Source organism: Bombus vancouverensis, chromosome 1 (assembly GCF_051014615.1).
Source record: "Bombus vancouverensis nearcticus chromosome 1, iyBomVanc1_principal, whole genome shotgun sequence".
NCBI classification, from domain to species: domain Eukaryota; kingdom Metazoa; phylum Arthropoda; class Insecta; order Hymenoptera; family Apidae; genus Bombus; species Bombus vancouverensis.
This window is the reverse complement of record NC_134911.1, coordinates 10,351,008-10,371,209: the sequence shown is the minus strand read 5'-3', so window position 1 is coordinate 10,371,209 and position 20,202 is coordinate 10,351,008. Positions and strand designations below refer to the sequence as shown.

Here is a 20,202-nt window from a genome sequence, read left to right as displayed (position 1 = left end):
TTAAGTTAGTTAGAACTTGTAACATTCCGATATTAATATAACTGTGAGTATAAAATGTACAAAAGAGAAAGCAATGAGTTGTTGTTAATGCATTAAAAACACAAATACTAATTATATACATAAGTTTAATACGTGGTTACAAGTATGATACTCATTACTAGCAGAAAAAAGTATTTCCTAACAAATTATTTACATTTGAATTGCTCTGAAAATGATCGATACGAAAGAAAAAACATAATTCTCACTCTTTGTTGATTATATACACGTATACAATTCTAGGATTATACCTTTAAAAATTGTGCTTCTTTCAATTATTTACTTATTATCTATCACATGCTTTCTAAGCTGATTACTTAAGACTTAAAACCAACCATTAAGATGTATCGATACTTCATTTGTGGTTATAATAGGGTTCGGAAATAATATATATACATGTGCATATATATATCGTAATAATAACAATTTGATTATGTCAAAGTTTCATTGATTAATAATCTTTAATACAAGCATTAATAATAAAGTAAAAAAATTGGATTCCAACATGTTACTCAAATAATATATATCTACACTTCATTCGAATAGTAAATTATCTTAATATATGTATGTTGAAATTCTCCGTCAATAAATATTTAATCGGTATTGTATTTATAATAGAAGAAAATATATATTATTTAATCTGCAATTTTATATATAATTTTATATATATTATTTCATATGCATGTACACTAAGCGGCCAAGATAAAATAATTTTTACTTACTCATTTCCATACTCGTATCAAAATTATTACACAATCCAAATTTAAGAAATGAAACAAAATACAACATGCATTCTAATCTTTTGCTTCACAAATTACTAGCTATCATTTACATTCTTCAAACAGAAAGTCAACATTGTAGACAATAATAATAATAATAATACTAATAATAATAATAATATTAATATTAATAATAATAATATTAATAATAACAATAATAATAACAATAATAATAACAATAATAATAATAATAATAATAATAGTAAGAAGGAGAGCATGATTTCTTTGTCATACCAAAAAAATTTATCTTCCATGATACATGATATATGCATAATTAATTTGAAACAATTAACTTGCATTCTATAAATGACTAAAACATTTCGACATATGTATGTTAATAATGGAAATACTCATTTTTAATGCGTGTGATGCATCATATATTTAAAAATATTTTATATGTAAGCAAGTTTCTATCTACAGCTTTATTTATAAAAAAATGCATGTTAATACCATACAGGTGTTAGTCCATTTGAAAGATCGTTGTTTTGACGATTAATGTAGTAAATAGTCTATATATAGTCTATAATATTCGTTACTAAAGGAAGACAACGTTTTTCTTTATCAAAGTTATTGTATTTAAGTAATTATTTCGTAACTTGAACATATATTTGACTTAGCCATAATTCAAATCTTCATTTTATCATGGACTTGAAAATAATTATTGTGTGATAATAGTAAAATATTATTAATATTATGCACGAACTTGGAAATTTTTCTTGCTTTCGCTTAGGACTATTATTGTCACATATCGTTAATTTGCAATGATGTATGAAATTTAGATTTGCGAATAGAAGTCTTGTCATTTTGTAAAATTTAAACGTTTTTTTACATAAAAATCTTACATTAATCTTTCAGTTGTGATAATATATAAAAGTATAAAAGGATTTATTAATGATATTTTTTGTATGGAGTCATATCAATTACTGGACATTTCTGAAATGTGGTCAGTATGCTAAGCTGTTTTTAGATCAAATCGATTGTATAAAATTATAACAAATAACATAACTCTTCCATATCTTTTTAAAAATATTTTTACAGAGATATAAAACAAGATAAAAATTAGCGAATATACAATAAAAATACTAGTTTGAAAATTACTCGTAGCTTGTATAACTGTTGAAATTAAATTTCCAGATCAAACTACCAATTCAATGTTATTTATTTTGCATTGTATTCATTTACTTCACTTGTTCGACTAATGGGTGAAAAATCAAACATATTTAACACAATATCCATATAATACATAAAAATATACATTATCTCCTTATGTACAGTAATAGATATTGCAGAGAAACATATGACAACAATTTTATTTAAATATGATCAATGTAAGACGTTAGCTCAATTTATTAAGAAATACGTACATGAAAACAATGTTTTGAATTCTATTATGCAACAAGTTTGTGCTTTTGTATTGAAGTTATGAGATAGACGCTACATGAAAGAAATTTTCAGATAGGGTCTATTGCATTATAAGCATAATCTAAAATTCTTCAATGAATTGTAACACACTGATAATTATAATGTTCATGTAATAATCCATGTAAATATTTTGCAATTTCTTATTTACATGCAAACATTTTCAGAGAAAACTTTTTACTCATGGCATAATTATACAAATTCTTCTACTAGATGAAATTGTTCTTGATATAAATTCTGTAAACAAATACAGATATACATTCTGTATACAATTAACGACAATTAACTATAATAATAATAATAATAATAATAATAATATTAATAATAATAATAATATTAATAATAATAATAATATTAATAATAATAATATTGTTCATGATAATAAACAAATTTCATATAAAAATAAACAAACAAAAAAAAAGTACGTATAAATCTAAAGCTGCCAAAATTTAACATCTTCTAGTGTCTTTCTTCTCATATGCAAAAGAAGTATTCTATATTTTATAACTATTTCATCCCACTTATTTATAATTACATCCCATTTAAATAAGCTACATTCAGCTGAAATGTGTAAAAATTTTGTACAATACTAATACTCTAATTTATATATTACATTGGATATCATTCAAAATGTAATGATATAATTTGTAGATCAGCTGTAAACTATATAAAAGAAAACTACAAAAATAGTATCTTCAGGCAATAAAAGTACTAACGTTCTAGATATAATGAAGATATTACAAATAAAAGGATTATAAAGATATTGTAATTAAAACATAATGTTTATTAAGTTTTCATTAAATTAAAATATTTAGAAAAAATTTATATCTATTAAATTTTAGGACAATTTTGTGAAAAAGAAACAGACATAAATTATTATAAATCTGATAAGAAGTACAGTGAAATCATTACTTTTTGAAAGATATACTTATTAACAACGACATTTATAGTGACAGTGTTAGTTTCATTGGCCCTGGCACTTGAATCCTTTAATCACTGCAATCTGTTTGTTTTAGACTAGAATTTTTGTATATTTAGTAGTTCATTTGCAAATTACTATAGGAATTTACTGTTTTCTTCAACTCATTTACGATACTGGGTATTTACATATTTGCACATAGCTAACGTATAATCTGAAATAATGTGATTATAATCGGAGGAAATATTATAAACCTGCTATTTTTTCTTTTTAGATAATACTGATGTAAAAAATTAAATATTGTTTTGCTTGTATTTATTTCATACACGTATCCTTAACCATTTCATTCTATACTTAAAATTTCCTTCATTTAAAAAAATAAAAAGATTTGAAATATTCAACATTTTTGTGATTATATGGAACAAAGTTATTAATATAATTTGTTTTTTAAGTGAGCTTTAACGTATCTTGTCACTCTATTTCATATAGGATAAAAATTATTATTCATAGTTTGCTGCCTCATTTAGTCATATTATAATACGTGATATAAAGTATCACAAGTATTTCATCATGTAGCACCATTTTAAGTTATCTTAAACTTATTTCATTTTAAATAGGTATATTTAATACTTTGTTAATGCATTTTTTCTGGAAACTAAATAGTATTAACGTTTTTATGGTAGAGTTACAAAATTATGCAAGGGAAAATTAAATATATTGGCACTTGAATTATTTAATGGACTTAAAAGTAATTAGTATTACGTTATAAATGCGAGGCAGCTTTTCAACGAAAATATAAAATGCATAGTCTTTACTGATTTAGTAATTTAAGTACAAATATATTCCTATAGTTTTGAAATACAGTTTAAGGAAATATATTAGAAAGATATACATATTAATTTTAAAATGTTTTAAATGTTTTAAAATAAATCTCTATATACGTATACAGGGTGAATAAATAAGTATTACCACCTGACTCGTTATCTATTAACTTTATCGAAAAATGTTTGAAATAAAATTTGGTGTATTTGAGAAGACTGGCCAGATGAATGTATTTTGATTTTTTGAAATATTAAAGTGACCTTGAGTTTCTCAAATGAAATGAAAATTTATGAAACGTATCGATAGTCAATTATTCAAATTCTCAAGCAGATTACAACAGGATATTAATAAAAAATGCAGTGTCATTTAAAACATTCTAAAATCGAAAATCAGAAATCGAAATATATTCATCTGGCCGAAATTTTCTCGAATACAAAAATTTCGTTTAAACCATTTTTTTTAATAAAGTCAATAGATAACAAGTTATTTCAGGCGGTAATTCTTATTCATTCATCCTCTATATCAGGTATCCATTACTAAATATGCTGTATTTTTACTTTAATTAAGTAATGAAGCTAATAATCCTTTAATAGATATAGAAAGATTTGGAAAGTTTATATTACATATGTTTTAGAAACTTTGAGATGTCATTAAAAGTAATATGAAAGTAACAAATAAAATACTTATAGTGAAATAAGATAAACTGACGTAAATTGAAAAAATGCTTCTTCAAGGAAGGAATGATATATGGAATATTTACTTAGTCAAATTAAATAAATACTGTTACCACATTAGCGAAACAAATTAAAAATGCCGCTACTAGAATGAATAATTCTAAAAATTATACAGTAAGTATACACTACTGTTCGACGATATTTATAATGGAAAATGAAATTGAGATTTTAGCAGCATTTTACATGAAAAGACATACTGTAGAATTTGTGTTGATTAATCAGGGCTGTTGATTGAAGAGACAGGAGGTACAAATTGTTCCAAAATTTGTCCCATTGTTTGTTGTAACATTGCTTGCTTTTCTTCTAAAGCAACAACCTGTTTCATGTAATTTTCAATTTAATTAGTAATTATAAATATTATATATATTTGTGGAACAAAATATTACAAATTAATACGAATTAAACATGGAAAATATTTAATAATTTTAAGCTAACTCTCTTACTATACTCACCCTTTCTAGTAGTTGATTGTAAAGTGCAAATGGGACATAAGCAGGAGGAGTTCCAGGAGTAGATGAAATTTGTTCAATATGCGAAGATGTGTCACATTTCTGGTTTTGACTTTTATCCTTCAGTCTACTTTCTTCACTTTCCCCTTCTAATTTATTAATACAATCAGCAACATTTGTCGTTGTTAATACTCTACATTAAAATTGGAAAATTATATACAAATTAAAAACTTAATACTCGTACCATCATAAGCATTTATTGAAAAATGCAATTTTACCGTGAACTGGGGCGTTCTTTTTTTTCTTCGGATTTATCAATACGATCCACCGACACAATCTTTCTCCTTTCCAATTGATTCAATTTTAATTCCTCTACCTAGAAACGATAGTCAGCATAAAATACATTACGTGTTCATACGAGTATAATCATGGAAAATTATTATATTTATTATTACAAAATTTGTATATAGATGAATATGAAAGATACATATGTACATAAATAAAATATATAAATGGAATTACCCAAGGTGCTTTTCTTCTTGCTTTTGCAGCCAATCCTTCAGGTTCTTCTTCCCGTAATTGTTCTAATATAATGTCTGCATTACCGTTTGCTAAGTTATCTTCCTATTGTGAATAGAAAATTACATATTTTAAGAAGTACTAACATTTTAGATATTACCGACACATATACTAAAAATTAAAATAGAGCCAAGAACACTAACAGGTGTTGTAGTGGTTGTGGTAATTGGTGGTCCAGTAACGTGGCGTCTTAAACGTTGTGAAGAAGGTGGACGTCGATGGGGTGCTTTAGCTCGAGAAGCTGTTAAATGCGAAAGCGGTGCACCTTCTCCTCGTTCTACGCCATCTAATTCTTCACCCAGAGCTATATTTGTATTTCCATTACCATTATTAGTTCCAACATCAGCTACAAGACGTTTTAAATTCGAGGTAATTGAATGTCCACTTATATTTTTCCTTTCTCCACCACTTCCTCCAATTCCTGGAGAAGTTGATGTCGTAGAAGATGCCCCTGTTGATATGGTTTTCTTAGTTACATCTGTAGTAAAAATATAACAATTTCAACAATTTATAGCAAAATAAACGATTTTATTTATAGCTTAAAATTTTATATGATTTTTGTTAACTAATTAGAATGAAAAATTAGATACCTGCATGTAGATCTTTTACATCCAAACTTTTTCTAGTGTGCACTTTTCCATTCTTTTTTATTTGATGAGAATGTTTTGTAATGGACTTCATAGATGCCTTAAGTTTTTGTTCATGATCTTGATGATCGGATGGAACATTTATTACTTCAACAAAATTATCAGGAAATAAGCCTACTTGGCCATTTAATTCTCCTATCCACCATCCCTAGAAGTTATTTTTCATACTCATGACATGAATACTCTCAAATTATAGTTTTCAAAATTTATTCATAAGAAACGGATAATACTCGATTTAAGTAATCAATACCTTATCAGAAGCATTTGTAGATAGAAGAGTTATTATATCTCCTTCGTTTAATGTCAATTCATCTATATTAGCAGCTTCATAAGGAAAAAGTACTTTACACAACCTTCTGCTCTCTTGATCTTTGTGTTTATCAGATTCTTCATAAACTGGAGGAGAAACAAAATTTGATGGAAAAACACCAACTCTGCCTTTAAGTCTACCTCTCCACCATCCCTCTTCTACTTCGCCCAAAAATTCTATAGAATCTTGGGGTACTAAAGTTAGTTCATCTTTATTACATGGTTCATAATTAAAAAGCACTTTACAAAATCGTCTTTTAGATCCGCCGTTTTTTAAGGAGACATCTTCAGATTTAGTACTACCAGCTCCTTCGCTTCCTCCACTTCCTGTACTTCCAACCGTTCCACTTGATAAAGGTTCCAATACCTATATTTGATTGTAATTATTTATATTAATGTATAAAAATTTTACACCAGCATTTCTTCTACATTGGAAATGTATATAAATCTTATCTTTCAAATATTGTACAATCACCATATAGAAAATATATTAATATTAAAAGAATGAAAAATTACCTTGACAAAATTATCAGGAAACATGCCCCGCTTATCTCTTAAAGTCCCTTCCCACCAACCACCTAACATCACTTTAATTTCAGTAATAACGTCTCCTTTCTTTAAAGTTAATTCATCAGGTTCTTGTGCTTCATAGTTATATTCTACAATTGCCTCCATATTTTTTATTTTAACAGTAGCTTGAATATTTTAACACATAAATATCACAACCTTATATCTGCAAGAAATACAAACTAATTTACACTAAAAACACCAAGGATACATATAAATTTACATGTAGATGTAGATAAACAGAGCACACGAATGACATATAAATGACAGAATACGAACTCTCGAATTAAGTCACTTTTTCTCGAATAAAAGTTTGATAGGTTAATTTATTTACGTGGGCAGTTAGTGTGAAATCTCTAGTCGTTCTCCTTGTAACGAGTTCTTGTTGCAAATGAACAAATTACTCGTTGTGAAAAAGCAGACTGAACACAGAACGTAGCATACGTATGAGTTAAGACAAACTGCACGTCCGTAAAAGTCATTTGTTCTTCGTGCATCCTCCACCTTTCATATCACTGCACGTATTTATTATATTCATTGTATTATAATGTCTAAGAGATGTGTCGGTGTAAACTGAAAATTTAGGCGTATCCCATATTCGGTTAACAGTTCGATATATCTGTCATCGCGGCCATCTTGGACTCCAAGCTCAAGTGAACTTCAAGATGCAATTTATGTGTGGTATAAGGTGCGCATGCTAACCTATCGCTGACTCAAAGAACGCGCCAAGCAATTTATGATTCATTTTCGCAATGTATAAAGCCCATCAATGAGTAGGCCATTACTCCAAGAGATGTTCAAGATTGTACGAACACGTTGGTGATTCATAAAAGACGCTGTTAACTGAATTATGATCGTTGCTTCATATGTATTTACCATTGATCTAGATATTTCACTTTCTGTAGATGTAGGTTATCTACCGATGCTTATCACATTTCTCGTGAGTATTTACATGTGCAAAGAGAACATTCGTCTAGAAAGTTATATACCTTGCTGTATATTTTTAAGCAACTGATTCATATAAATCGGTTACCACTAATAATAAATATCCTCACGTATCAGTCAGATATGCGCAGAGCGCATACAAAGTTTCCTATGTATCTAACATTTTAATCATATGTAACGAGGTCATTTTATAAAACGTTACATAGTAACGTTATCTGATACAATAGGTAAAACAAATTTGATTTGGACGCGTAAGCTAAACTTTATCGTAGAAGCTAATTTCAACTGAAATATTTACGATATTTGGAAAAGGTATTGAAGAAATTCTTAATCGTAGATAAAGGGTATATATGCGCGATTTTATGATCGAATCAGATATTAAGTTGCACAGTTGCTCCTATAAATTCAAAAATTATAAATGTATATATGTACATTTGCATACATACATATATCTATCTATCTATCTATCTATATATATATATATATATCGTAGACCAATATTATCGATCAAACTGTTCAAACGAAACATATGAGATATTCTTATCGCTAATAATAAGGTGTGTACTGATAAAGGAAACGTGTAATAAATGTTCTCACTGATTATATTTTTAGTGAATGGACAAAATATTTTTTGAAAGCAGTTCTTCTATTTTTTATTATTTTAGTTCCTATTACTATTTTAAAGTGGACATCAATAAAAGAAAGTTTATCTTAGAAAGAAGAATTTTTATGTGACAAGTAAAAATTGTCTTTTTTGTTTTTATTCCTTCTTTAAATAAATATTTCAGCCAATTGGAAAGGAAGATATTTTCGTAAGATGTCGAAGAGGAAGGTTTTCTTTCGGAATATATATTTCCTAACAAAATATGGACATATAAGCGATTGTATTTATCATAAGTGAAGTATTGACTTTGTCCAAACTTTGGATGTTCGGACTAAAAGAAATCAGCGATTTTGTATTTTGCTGAAAAATTATTTACATGCAGATAAAGAAGGAGAAAAGTTTTTATTATTGAAATCGCCACCTAAAATGCATTTTTGCTTGCACGCGTTCAAACGAAGCGCTACAATACATACACCTGACACGACACATGTATTTTTCGTACTCTACTTCCTATACATTATTTCATTGTTAACTCTACGAATCGAATCCGCCACGTATTCTCATAGTGATTATCAAGTCGCATTAATCGAAAGTTGGGAAACAGGTGAACTTTACATGCGGTTAATAAAAACATGTTCAACTAATGAGCATTTATTCTTTAATTAATCGCGAAAATAAATGACACGGTTTTCATAGTAAAGCTGTACTTTACATTTTGCATTTTGTCAATCACTTTATAGACGCGAAGTCGAAACATGGGAATAACGTTTAAGGTACGTTATCTTGCAGGTAGAAAGAGAAACGACGGCTTGCGAATATTGCGAATATAGTTTCCCGTATTTAGATTTCTCAACGTAACGACATCGATCGAACGCCATGCAACTTAACGCTTGTAGATCTTTTCTTACGGAACATTGTAAAAGGCAGAATCTATGCGAAAAATCAATACTTGATCAGACAAACTTTACCCCCTTTCATGCTCGATAATATGTACATCGTACTTTTTAAAGTTATTAATTGACTATTAATTAACTAAATTATATTTGTTGGTTTCCAATAAAACTAACCTCTCAAATTGTAGTGTATTTTAGCTTTCGTCACAAATCATTCGAGAAAAAACATTTGATTCTGTCGTTAATAATTAATAACATACAACTGTTCTTACGATTCAGATCAAAAGGCAATTCAGCGGTGAGACACGAGAAAATGTGATAAGAAATTTCAGTAAAAGAGCAGAGATTGAAAGAAACAGTTTTGAGGGAGATAGTTGAAAGGTATTGTATTTCGAATACAATTCCCATGTTTACACTTTACGTTAAAACGAATAAGGTGATTATTAGTTTGTGAATATTTTATATATTTATGCAGATTCATATTTTCTGGATACAACCAAACAAATGGAATCTAAACAAAGATTTGTTTCACCTAATAGATATTATAACAGATAATACATTTTAAATATATTAACTTTTATATATTGTTGCATGTTACATGCATCTGATGCATTTTTCATCTTAGATTGTCCCATAAATGCAAGAAATGATAATTGGTAATAATTTTTAAAAGATTCAAAGTGGGACACCTTTTGCAATAATCGTGCGACTCAACAAAAACGACTCTTGTGAAACTTTTAGATAATAACGTATTCTACTAGATAGCAGCGAAACTTACAACGATAATGGTGTATATTGCGATATTGTAAAAAATGCTCAGTGTCGAATGAAGATTAATTTGTTGTTAAAAGTCCTTGCCACGAGGTGCGCAATTCCGCGATTTAATTAAATATGATGTTTCTATGATCTATGTATTTATAAATACATTTATAAAGATTATGTAATATAACGAATATTTTGTCATCAAAAAATTGAGATGTATTAAAGAAAAATTAAAGACTATTATTTTTTCTTGCCTGGGAATAGACAAACTGGAAAATGAGGAACATTTGTTTTGTCATAAATCTCTCAATTTTTGAGCTGTTCGACTTCATTGTTGCAATATGTTATTAATGTTCAGCTTTGCCAACAAACAAAAAAGGAAACAAATGACTTATTTCCATCAATTTATTTATCGTAAACCGATATTGTTATGAGCCTTTCGATCGTAATCTTAATATATTTCAAGTACAAGAAAGTGACTAGCTTTTTTCCTTGAAATCGAATCCTTAAGTACATCGAACGTCTGTATGTCGGTATGCCCGATTTCGATGCAATTACAAATCACACACGCTTCTTCATTAATGGAAAAGCAATGGTCCTCGGTTAATAGCGTTGGCAATGTCGACATCTTTTTGCATGCGTGCCGTTTTATGGTGGCCATTGTGATATTAAACGCTTAAACGAAGTATCTATGTATGTCTTACGTCTTACGCGAATGAGATCGTGCGAATGCTCGAAGCAACAGGAAGATACTATATCAATAACATCGATATCTGTTTCTTTAGGCCTTGTGTGAACGTTAAGCGAGTTTATCCAAATGTTCGTAAGTACATATTATACATATGTACTGCTTGCAGCTTGTAATATCCGATAGTTGCGCATATATGTGACTTTCAAATGTATTATTTGTAATTTGTAAATAAATTCGATTGAACCCTCGTGATTGAGCCATTTCAGATTTGAACTGCGAACGAAATTAAACAATTGTACGTATTTATAATTTTCATTATTCGATATAGTTTGGATAGTTGTATAGCGTCCTTGATTGTTGTTGCATATCGTGATTTATAGTTTTGTAAGTTGCAAAACATTTATGAACGACATTCGCTCTGTTATTTGTGTCTTCCTGTTCTTATCTAGTAAGGAAATTCCTTGAAAAAATTGCGTTACAAATACTATATAATTTAATTTTATATAAGTATATGTAAATAATTTTAAATATTAATTCCTTTAATAATATATAAATATATAATTTTGCTATCAATAAAATAACGAAGAAAACGGGGGCCAGAAACTATGTATATACGTACGTATGTGTATGGGAGAAAAATGACTGGCTGTGGTGTCGTGTGCTTTGGCATCCGAGGGTTAATCAATCGTTAAATCAGAGAATCAACGACGATAACAAGTTTTCACGTACGATTTTCCGCACAACGCACAACTGAATGTGGCACGAGCGAAGAAAAACAATTCTGGAAACTTTTGAAACTACAACTATGTTATAAAAGATCAGCACTTAGTTCGAGTAAAACATATGAGTAAAATTGTGCAAAATTATTGCTAAAAAGCAATTTGTAACATAGTATATTTAATATAATAGGACTGTGTTTAAAATGTTATAAAACGTTTTTCTTGTACAGTTGAACCGTATGTTTCGCTGGTTAGTATGAACGAACGTCATACATATTTTATCGCAAATTTATTAAGTGCTTCAGCCTCTTTAATTTCACATGAACGTTATTGATTATTACAAAAGCTTGATGGGTGTTTCTTATGTTTTCTCCCGTGAGAAACGATCGTGACCGACCCACAGATGTCACAATATTATTTCGTCTTTTATTTAAACAGTCACACGCGAATTTCATTATCAACCATTTTCAAAGTTGCCCTGATGATTCACAACAGCGAACAGCTGTTCGTTATTTACTGCAGTTGGAAACATTGTCATTGCAAATGGGTTCCTCTATCGTGCACGTGTATATCAAAGTTAATTTGTGGTTGTTTCAATAATTTGTCAAAAATGAAATAATCATATCGGCTTTTTAGTAGGGCATAAGTTGATGTAAAGTACGAGTCTCTCTCTCTTTTCAGTAATAACAATAACGCTTAGCATAGTACATATATAATTGTGCTCTTGTTATGTATACGATTTGCGTTGCTCTACTCGTTAATACGCAGTACGTACAATCGTATATTAACGCGAATATTAGCGCGAACGATATATGCGTCCAACGAATTGTATCACTTGTTCGGCGCTTTAAAACCATTAGAAAAGGAATAGTGCAAAATTCACGATAATATTTGCAATATGGCTTGAAGTATTTGTGACAAGTGACAAGTCATTAGCTACACCGTAGACGTACATGTAATATCTAGCCTTCGATACAAAAATCTCTTTCTATCTCTTGCTTTCTCATCTTCTAGCCTTGCCTCTGCGAGGCTCGCGACTCCTGCCTTTCGTAAAATTTTACTCGACAAATTCGTTCACATCGCTGTAAATCGCATAGTGTGTAAAATAAGCTCTGCTTAGTTCGTGATACTTTTTCACTCGTCGCTAGCACAAAATTTAATTCGTTCGAAATTTAATTAAATTTCAATTTAGTAAAATAAACAATTAACACATAGCATCGGTGTTCTAGTTTATATCATGCTAAAGATCAATTGACTGAAACCAGCGTGACGAGGTAACAGAGTGTTTCTTTGTCCTAAAAGAGGATTACATATTAGTGTAACTTTTAATATAATTAATGCTACTTGTTTATACATATATATATAGCATTTATTTGCTGCTTTAGAAACTAACTAAAATATTAGAAACGTAATAGTAACCAAGTTTTTATTTCTTTTGTAATTACCACGAAACCGATAAGTTTCAGTAAAATGAATCTTACTTTTAGTTGATAGCACGTTCTCGATGCACCGCTACATTGTCAGGAACAAACGATCTTTGCCTATGTAATGTACGCTATTAGTTACGACAATAAAGCTCAAATAAATATGTACACTGTACACAAAATTAAATAGTTGCAAAAACGCTGTTAATAGATTAAATTGGTAGACTGTTACGCCCTTGATTCGGCTACAAAATACGCGAATGTTAACAGCTAATAGAAAAATGTTGAGGTTATCACGAACTTACCAGAGTTTATCCTACACTTACATATATTGAAATAACGCACTTCTTCTCCTTTTATTTTTGTGCGTAACCATAAAAGATAAAATCTTGTCCGGAGCAGATACTTCGCATTTATCGATATTCGAAGTATATCGTGTCTCGATATTATTCTCCATAATTATAGCAACTAACATGCGCACCTCCAAGGTTCAGCGGAAGGGACGGAGACCGAAACCGAGACGTGAGACCGTTCGTCAGACATAACTATATTGTTGGCTCCTTCTCTTTCGGAAGCTTCGAACAAACTAGCCTGAAATTCAACAATTCGTTTATAAATATCGTTTATTTAAATTAAAAACTAACGAATCGTATATATACATATATGATGCATTTTACGCGAATTCCTACCACGATACGATAATTATTATTATTTGGATCATCGCGTTTCATAATAAAAACGTATACTATACTTTTCTCCAATTTGGAAAATAAATTCGACTCACTTTTAATTTCAGTACATCGTGTAGTACGATGTGAAGAAATGAAATCTAAGAGGAGAATTTAACTCGTATTCATCTAGCCCATCAAATGTGTTCAGCTCGTTTTTTGTAAATGAATTGATATTTAGTTTTTATCGTATGTTCTTTTTTTTCCTTTATCTTTCTACCGTTTCCCTAACTTTAATATAGTTTCAAACGATATAAATAGGACCACATGCGTTTGTCTGGTATCACTTGCATCATAAAAATGTTTACAGTTTAATTAAGAAAAAAGGTAAACAAGATAAAGTAGTCCTGAGATTGTATATAAATTTTGTAAGATTAGGCAAAGAAACTAACGGTTGCACAATTCTTCACGCTTTTTTTATCTTCTTTTATGTAACGAATCCTACTAAAATAACGTAAAACGACAGACATTTCGAAATTCCGCGAATCGTCGATAACGGAACACGTTCAATCCTCTCATCGTCAAATAACGATGAAACTTACGTACATTGAATATATTTTATACATATGACAAAAGGCACGTATATAACTGAAAAGAGCAACAATACCCGACGTCCTCGTTGCTCTCGTATTCTTCTAGCTAAAGTAAGGAAAGCTTCCTCGATGTTTATATTTTCCTTACAAGACACTTCGAAGAAAGGCATATCGAAATTCTCGGCTATTTTCTGCCCCCTTTCCGCATCGACAGCCCTATGCGCGGTAACGTCACATTTGTTTGCTGCAACTACCTTCACTACATCTGGCGAGGCGTTCTGCAAAGAAAAAGCATTCAAGAGTTTTCATCATTTTTATCAAATATCCATCGAAATTCAAGTAAAACTGTGTGGTTTCTATTCTTTTCTTTTCTTTTCTATTTTTTTCTTTTTTATCTTTTCTTTTTTTACTTTGTATTCCAGCAAACAGGATTATTAACGAAATATTATCTCGTATTCTTACTTCTTGAATATTTCGTAGCCAGTAGGATAAATGATTGAAACTTTCTAAGCTAGTGACGTCATACATCAGAAGGATACCCATGGCACCGCGATAATAAGCTGTTGTTAGCGCTCTAAATCGCTCTTGACCAGCAGTATCCCTTAAGAAGTCGATAGTATATTAATAATAGTGATTGATAGAGACATCGTGTAATAACAATTAATCGTATAATAATAAGTTAGCGTATGCAATGCTTATATTTTGCGGTAGATTATCATTGTTATTAACACATTGTTAAGCAGCGATGAACGATAGAGAATTGATGAGCAGTATGGCAAACAGTAATACGTAAAAAGTGGCAAAATACAGGTATGAAGTTCGCGAGGCAAGTAAAACATTATGAGAAGCGATTACATCGATAAAATCTTGTGAAAATCAATGCCAACATACGTAAAGGTGGTTATATGTAACCGTCGTATGGAAACGTTAGAAAATATTAGACGGTACGAACACATATTATGTAAATTATCGTTCATTTCTTTGCAAATTTATAATGCAAAATATCCGCTTCCACGGCCTCGGCCAGAGTATGGCCACATCAGTATAATTAAATTGTGTACAAATAAAGTTAATGGAATTTATTATTGGTATATCAATTTATTTTAATACGAAGATAACCGATGACACGTATAATTTTTTGAATAAAATTGTCGCTGATATGCACTGATTTTGGGATAAAGTATAATCATCAATTATTGCGTTAGTTTGTCAGTAAAGTAGCTGGTCAACAATGTGTTAACGTTATGCCATAGAGTACTGTATTCGATGTATCCGTGAATGTGTTACAACCAATTACAGGTTGCCTGAACTTGCAGTCCTTGAAAATGACTATATATTTCTAGATATGTTACTCTAGATTTAGCAGTTGGATTGATTTATACATATGTATATCCAACTCGGATATACATTTTAACGTGTATGTTTTCACGTATATATTTTAGCGTGTATATGTAGTACGAGATAGAAGTTTCAAATATGTTGCTTAAAGAAATTTCAAAAATCGTAGAAAATCAAAATGTGATAACAATCTGTCGAGTTCGTCACTTTCTCGACTTGCAATGTCAATTGTAAAAGATGGTCCTTTATATCCATTATCGTCCTGAATGAAAGTGACATATTTGAAAAAGATAATCACAGGTATGGAAAAATTTACGTAGGATCATTTAAGCTAATTAACAATAACAAATAATAGTTGATAAGTTATGGCTATAGCAGTCGGTATTTAAAAATACCCAATTAATATCATTTTTATAAAAATTCCGATTTATAGATTTTAGTTTAAACCATGCAAATAGTCCAACATAATTTAATAAAATTTCTTTCGAGAGGAGTACCCTTACACATATGTAAAAGATAATTTAATATTATTTAAGCATAATAACAAAACATAATAATCTATCTCAGTTAAAATTTTCAATTTAGAGATTATTAAATTTACAGATTTCCGTATACGAATTTCGATGTTACACTACAAGAATGCTTTCATACCGACACAAAATACTACAATAGTTAGGTAAATAACGAGAGTCGGCTGATAAGTAACACTGATTAGAACGCTCCCCTGTATCTCGAGAACGAGAGGAGTTAGAGCCCCGTGTGAGCACTCATCTTGCAGCTACATTCTTTATTAAACATGCCAAATATCTCGATAAATTTACTTGACACAGTATCGTTGAGAGCGAGACTGAATATAGATGGGAAGTTTTTAACGACGGAAAACATTACGTCGATGGAAATTCATCGCCATGCCATTCATCGTGTCATTACATCAATACAACAAAGGATTTGCGAATTTCAACATTTGCTCTAATTTTAAGAATAACGATAGAGATTAAACAAGATAGCTTAAACAAGATAGGTATCCTTTGAGTCTCTCCTCACACACGGTCCAAAACTATTGTGACCGTGTAAAACAGTTCGAAAGCGGCTCACTTAACCATGATGGCAGGGAAATTATCGGCCGAACCTTCGTAAGCGACGGTATACCGAGTCAAACTATAAAAACAATGTTAGGCTGACTCTTCGTTGGGACAGTACGAGGCGTCATTCTGCCCGTGGGAAAAATTCTGTTGAGAAAAATATCTAGAACTCTTCAAACCAGAAACAAAACATGTGATACGAGAAAGAGGCGATACGGCATACTGAATTCACACAGATCACCGATCTCTCTAATTACGTAAAACAATATTGGAAAGGACAACAGACTCGTGAATTAAAAATAAATAAATAAAAGAGAAAAAGATATCTAGGTCGAAATACAATTTTACATGGGATACATCACTCGTATTGAAGTATATGCAGGGTCTGCACTCATTAGACGACTTAACGTTGAAAAAACTAGTGTAGAAAACAGCGATACTAATAGTATTATTATCTATCAAAGTCAATAATATTGGAGATATAATCGGACAGGTTGCTGAAAAAATGCTCTAGTTTCTAGAATTGATAAAATCCTCGGCACCAGGTCGTTTCAATAACCAATACTTAGTCTTCCAATGTTCGCAGAGAAGTCTGAACCATGTGTGGCGTCTACTTTATTCGTGTATTTAGGGAAAACTAAACACTTACAGAATAATTGCTACCTTTATCCAAATCTTTATCCAAACTTTTATCCTCTTTGGATAAGCCTGAGAGGAAGATGAAGTTGATACAAAAATCTTCTCAGCGCACTCGACACGCCACACGGCGATCTCTAGAGCTTAATAGGATAAGAGAAGCTCAAAAAAGAAGTATATATATACATATAATTATTAGATTTGTGATATTCAAATGAGGACTATGACCAAAGAAGAATGCAAAAATTCATAAATAATGATAATAAAAAGAAAGAAATATCTTAAAATTACTGTCTTTGAACAACTATAATCTAGAGAACGAAACATAGAGGATCAAACGAACTTATGTAATACATGTAATAAGAATAAGTCACTTTCGTTTAGGCAATGTTGTGACATCTAGAGAACGGAAACGGAACGACGTGTAATCTTTTCGAACGAAGCTCTTCAGATATGTAATTACGATTGGACTTCACCAACAGGTAAGTTCGTTTGATCGTTCAATCATATTGAAAAGGAAATATAGTATTTTGTAGCTGATGAATTTCTCCATTTTCCATCTTTCATTTCCTTTTTGTTTCATTTCGGAAGAACTTTCGTTCTTGAGATACAGACGAGTGTGCATTGCTTAACAGTTGACTCTCGTACTTAACATAACTATACTATTTTACGGAGATTAACAAAAGCAAAGTCTTGTATATTATTTACAGAATATCCTTTGATTTTCTTTCCCCTTACCCTTACAATTAATATCAATTATCAATATGTGTTATTGTAGAATATAAAATTACAATAAAATGGAAAATTATACAATTTTAATATATATAAGTGTGCAGAATTCTCGAATGGATATATATATATATATCATATTTCATTATAATATCAGTGTAAATTCTTTCGTAATTCTTTGTTTTACTGCTGTTTCAATAATTCGAACACTTTTATGTTATTAGCGGTCTTAATAATATTAATCTTTATATATAATTTTATATTTACAGAATAAAAAGTTATATTTATATACTATGTTTATGACTAGGAGTAATACATTTATAATAAAAGATTTAACCTTTATATTATATGTTATAAGGATTAAAAATATCACGATAATGTAATGGAGCACATAAATTCATTGACTTTTATCGATGAATTAATTTTATCAATTGATTTTAATAGAAAGCACGTTATATTTATATTTCGGAACATAAAAATATAAATATACGCGCGTTTCATATAATTCACATGATATTTACATAACAAATAGGATAAATAAAAATATGAAACTCACCAAATTTGAAGTTTAATTGGCGTTCCATCCAAGTTAATTATTTTTTGCTTGAAATCGATACCTGTTGATTCATTATTCTTAAAAACCACAAAACAGACTTTTACTTTACTAAGTATGTATTAGTCAAACATTGTTTATGAAATTCGCATAACAAAAATGATCTACGTAACTATAAGGAAAATGTCCCGTTAGCAATATTGACAAAAAAAAAAGATATCAATTTTCAAATTTTAACTTGATACTGTATGTTCTAATAAATCATACAAATTTCACCCCATTATAATAAACGCGATAAAACAACTTCATTCATATTATATATATTAAAGATTCTTATTGGGGAAGACTCGTTTCCCTGCAATCAGCTGATTGATGTCGTTAAACAGTTATTTTCTAAAATATCGCTTTATCGTGATAACTTTTCCAATAAAATTATTTCGCTTATCGTTTGTTTTCTTAAGCAAATGCAAGCAGACGCGAAAATAAATACACAAATATCTAAATTTGAATGTTGAATATTTATGCAAATATAAATAGAATGTGAATGTGAAATAAAACTCCATGGAACCGTTATACGCAAGAACATATTATATTGCTAAAGGTAATCATAAATAGATTTTTCGGCAACAAAATTGTCTAGAAAGTAAGAATATGTACTTGTCAACAAGCTCTACAGCTGAAGGATCGAAATATAACATCAATGCGGTCCATTCTTTCCTCTAACTTGGAATCACTGTATTTTCATTATCATCGGTGTTATGAATTCGATTGGTAGTCGCAATAGCTTCATAAAACTACCGTAAACAGCTTGTTTTACAGCGATCCATCAGCTTATTAATTCTTAACCGTCGAAGCATATATCGAACACGAACGTAATACGCGAGGATTTCGACGATGCGTCTCACCTATCGTTGATATATAAGTATCGTAGTAACGTTCGTCACAATAACGATGCACGATGCAAGTTTTTCCAACGTTCGAGTCACCTAGCACCAGAACCTTGTAAGTGGCTGCGAAATCAAGCGCCATGTTTGCTTTCGAACTGAACTGTTGTTGAGTTGACAAGAGAGTCGTCGGCCGGCGGTTGTTCTTTGGATACTTTGGGGGTGGAGGATCGATTCGAAGCCTGCGCTTTTCTTCGTGCCGTTAAGGCTGCTCTCACAATTGCAACATCACGTTGGTCATGCGCGACAACCTTTGACCCAAAGGAAAATGCGTACAATATTACGCTACAATTGAAAAAGATCTTTTCTCCCTGCATTTTCGCTGATCTATAATAACAATATGTGAATCTTAACAACCTAG

General features: G+C 30.1%; 1 protein-coding gene across 1 annotated transcript; it reads right to left on the bottom strand.

Annotated features, from left to right (window-relative positions):
- Nucleotides 1–107: 107 nt before the first annotated feature.
- Nucleotides 108–20,022, bottom strand: LOC117153403 (uncharacterized). Its single transcript, XM_033327426.2, is given in 14 exon segments — nt 108–5,025; nt 5,162–5,351; nt 5,437–5,534; nt 5,681–5,782; nt 5,881–6,215; nt 6,328–6,532; nt 6,635–7,060; nt 7,210–7,362; nt 9,672–9,698; nt 13,821–13,889; nt 14,634–14,837; nt 15,022–15,160; nt 18,901–18,961; nt 19,803–20,022. Coding segments are annotated over 14 exon segments (2,235 nt in total). The 5' UTR covers nt 19,927–20,022; the 3' UTR covers nt 108–4,923.
- Between the last annotated feature and the right edge of the window lie 180 nt (nt 20,023–20,202).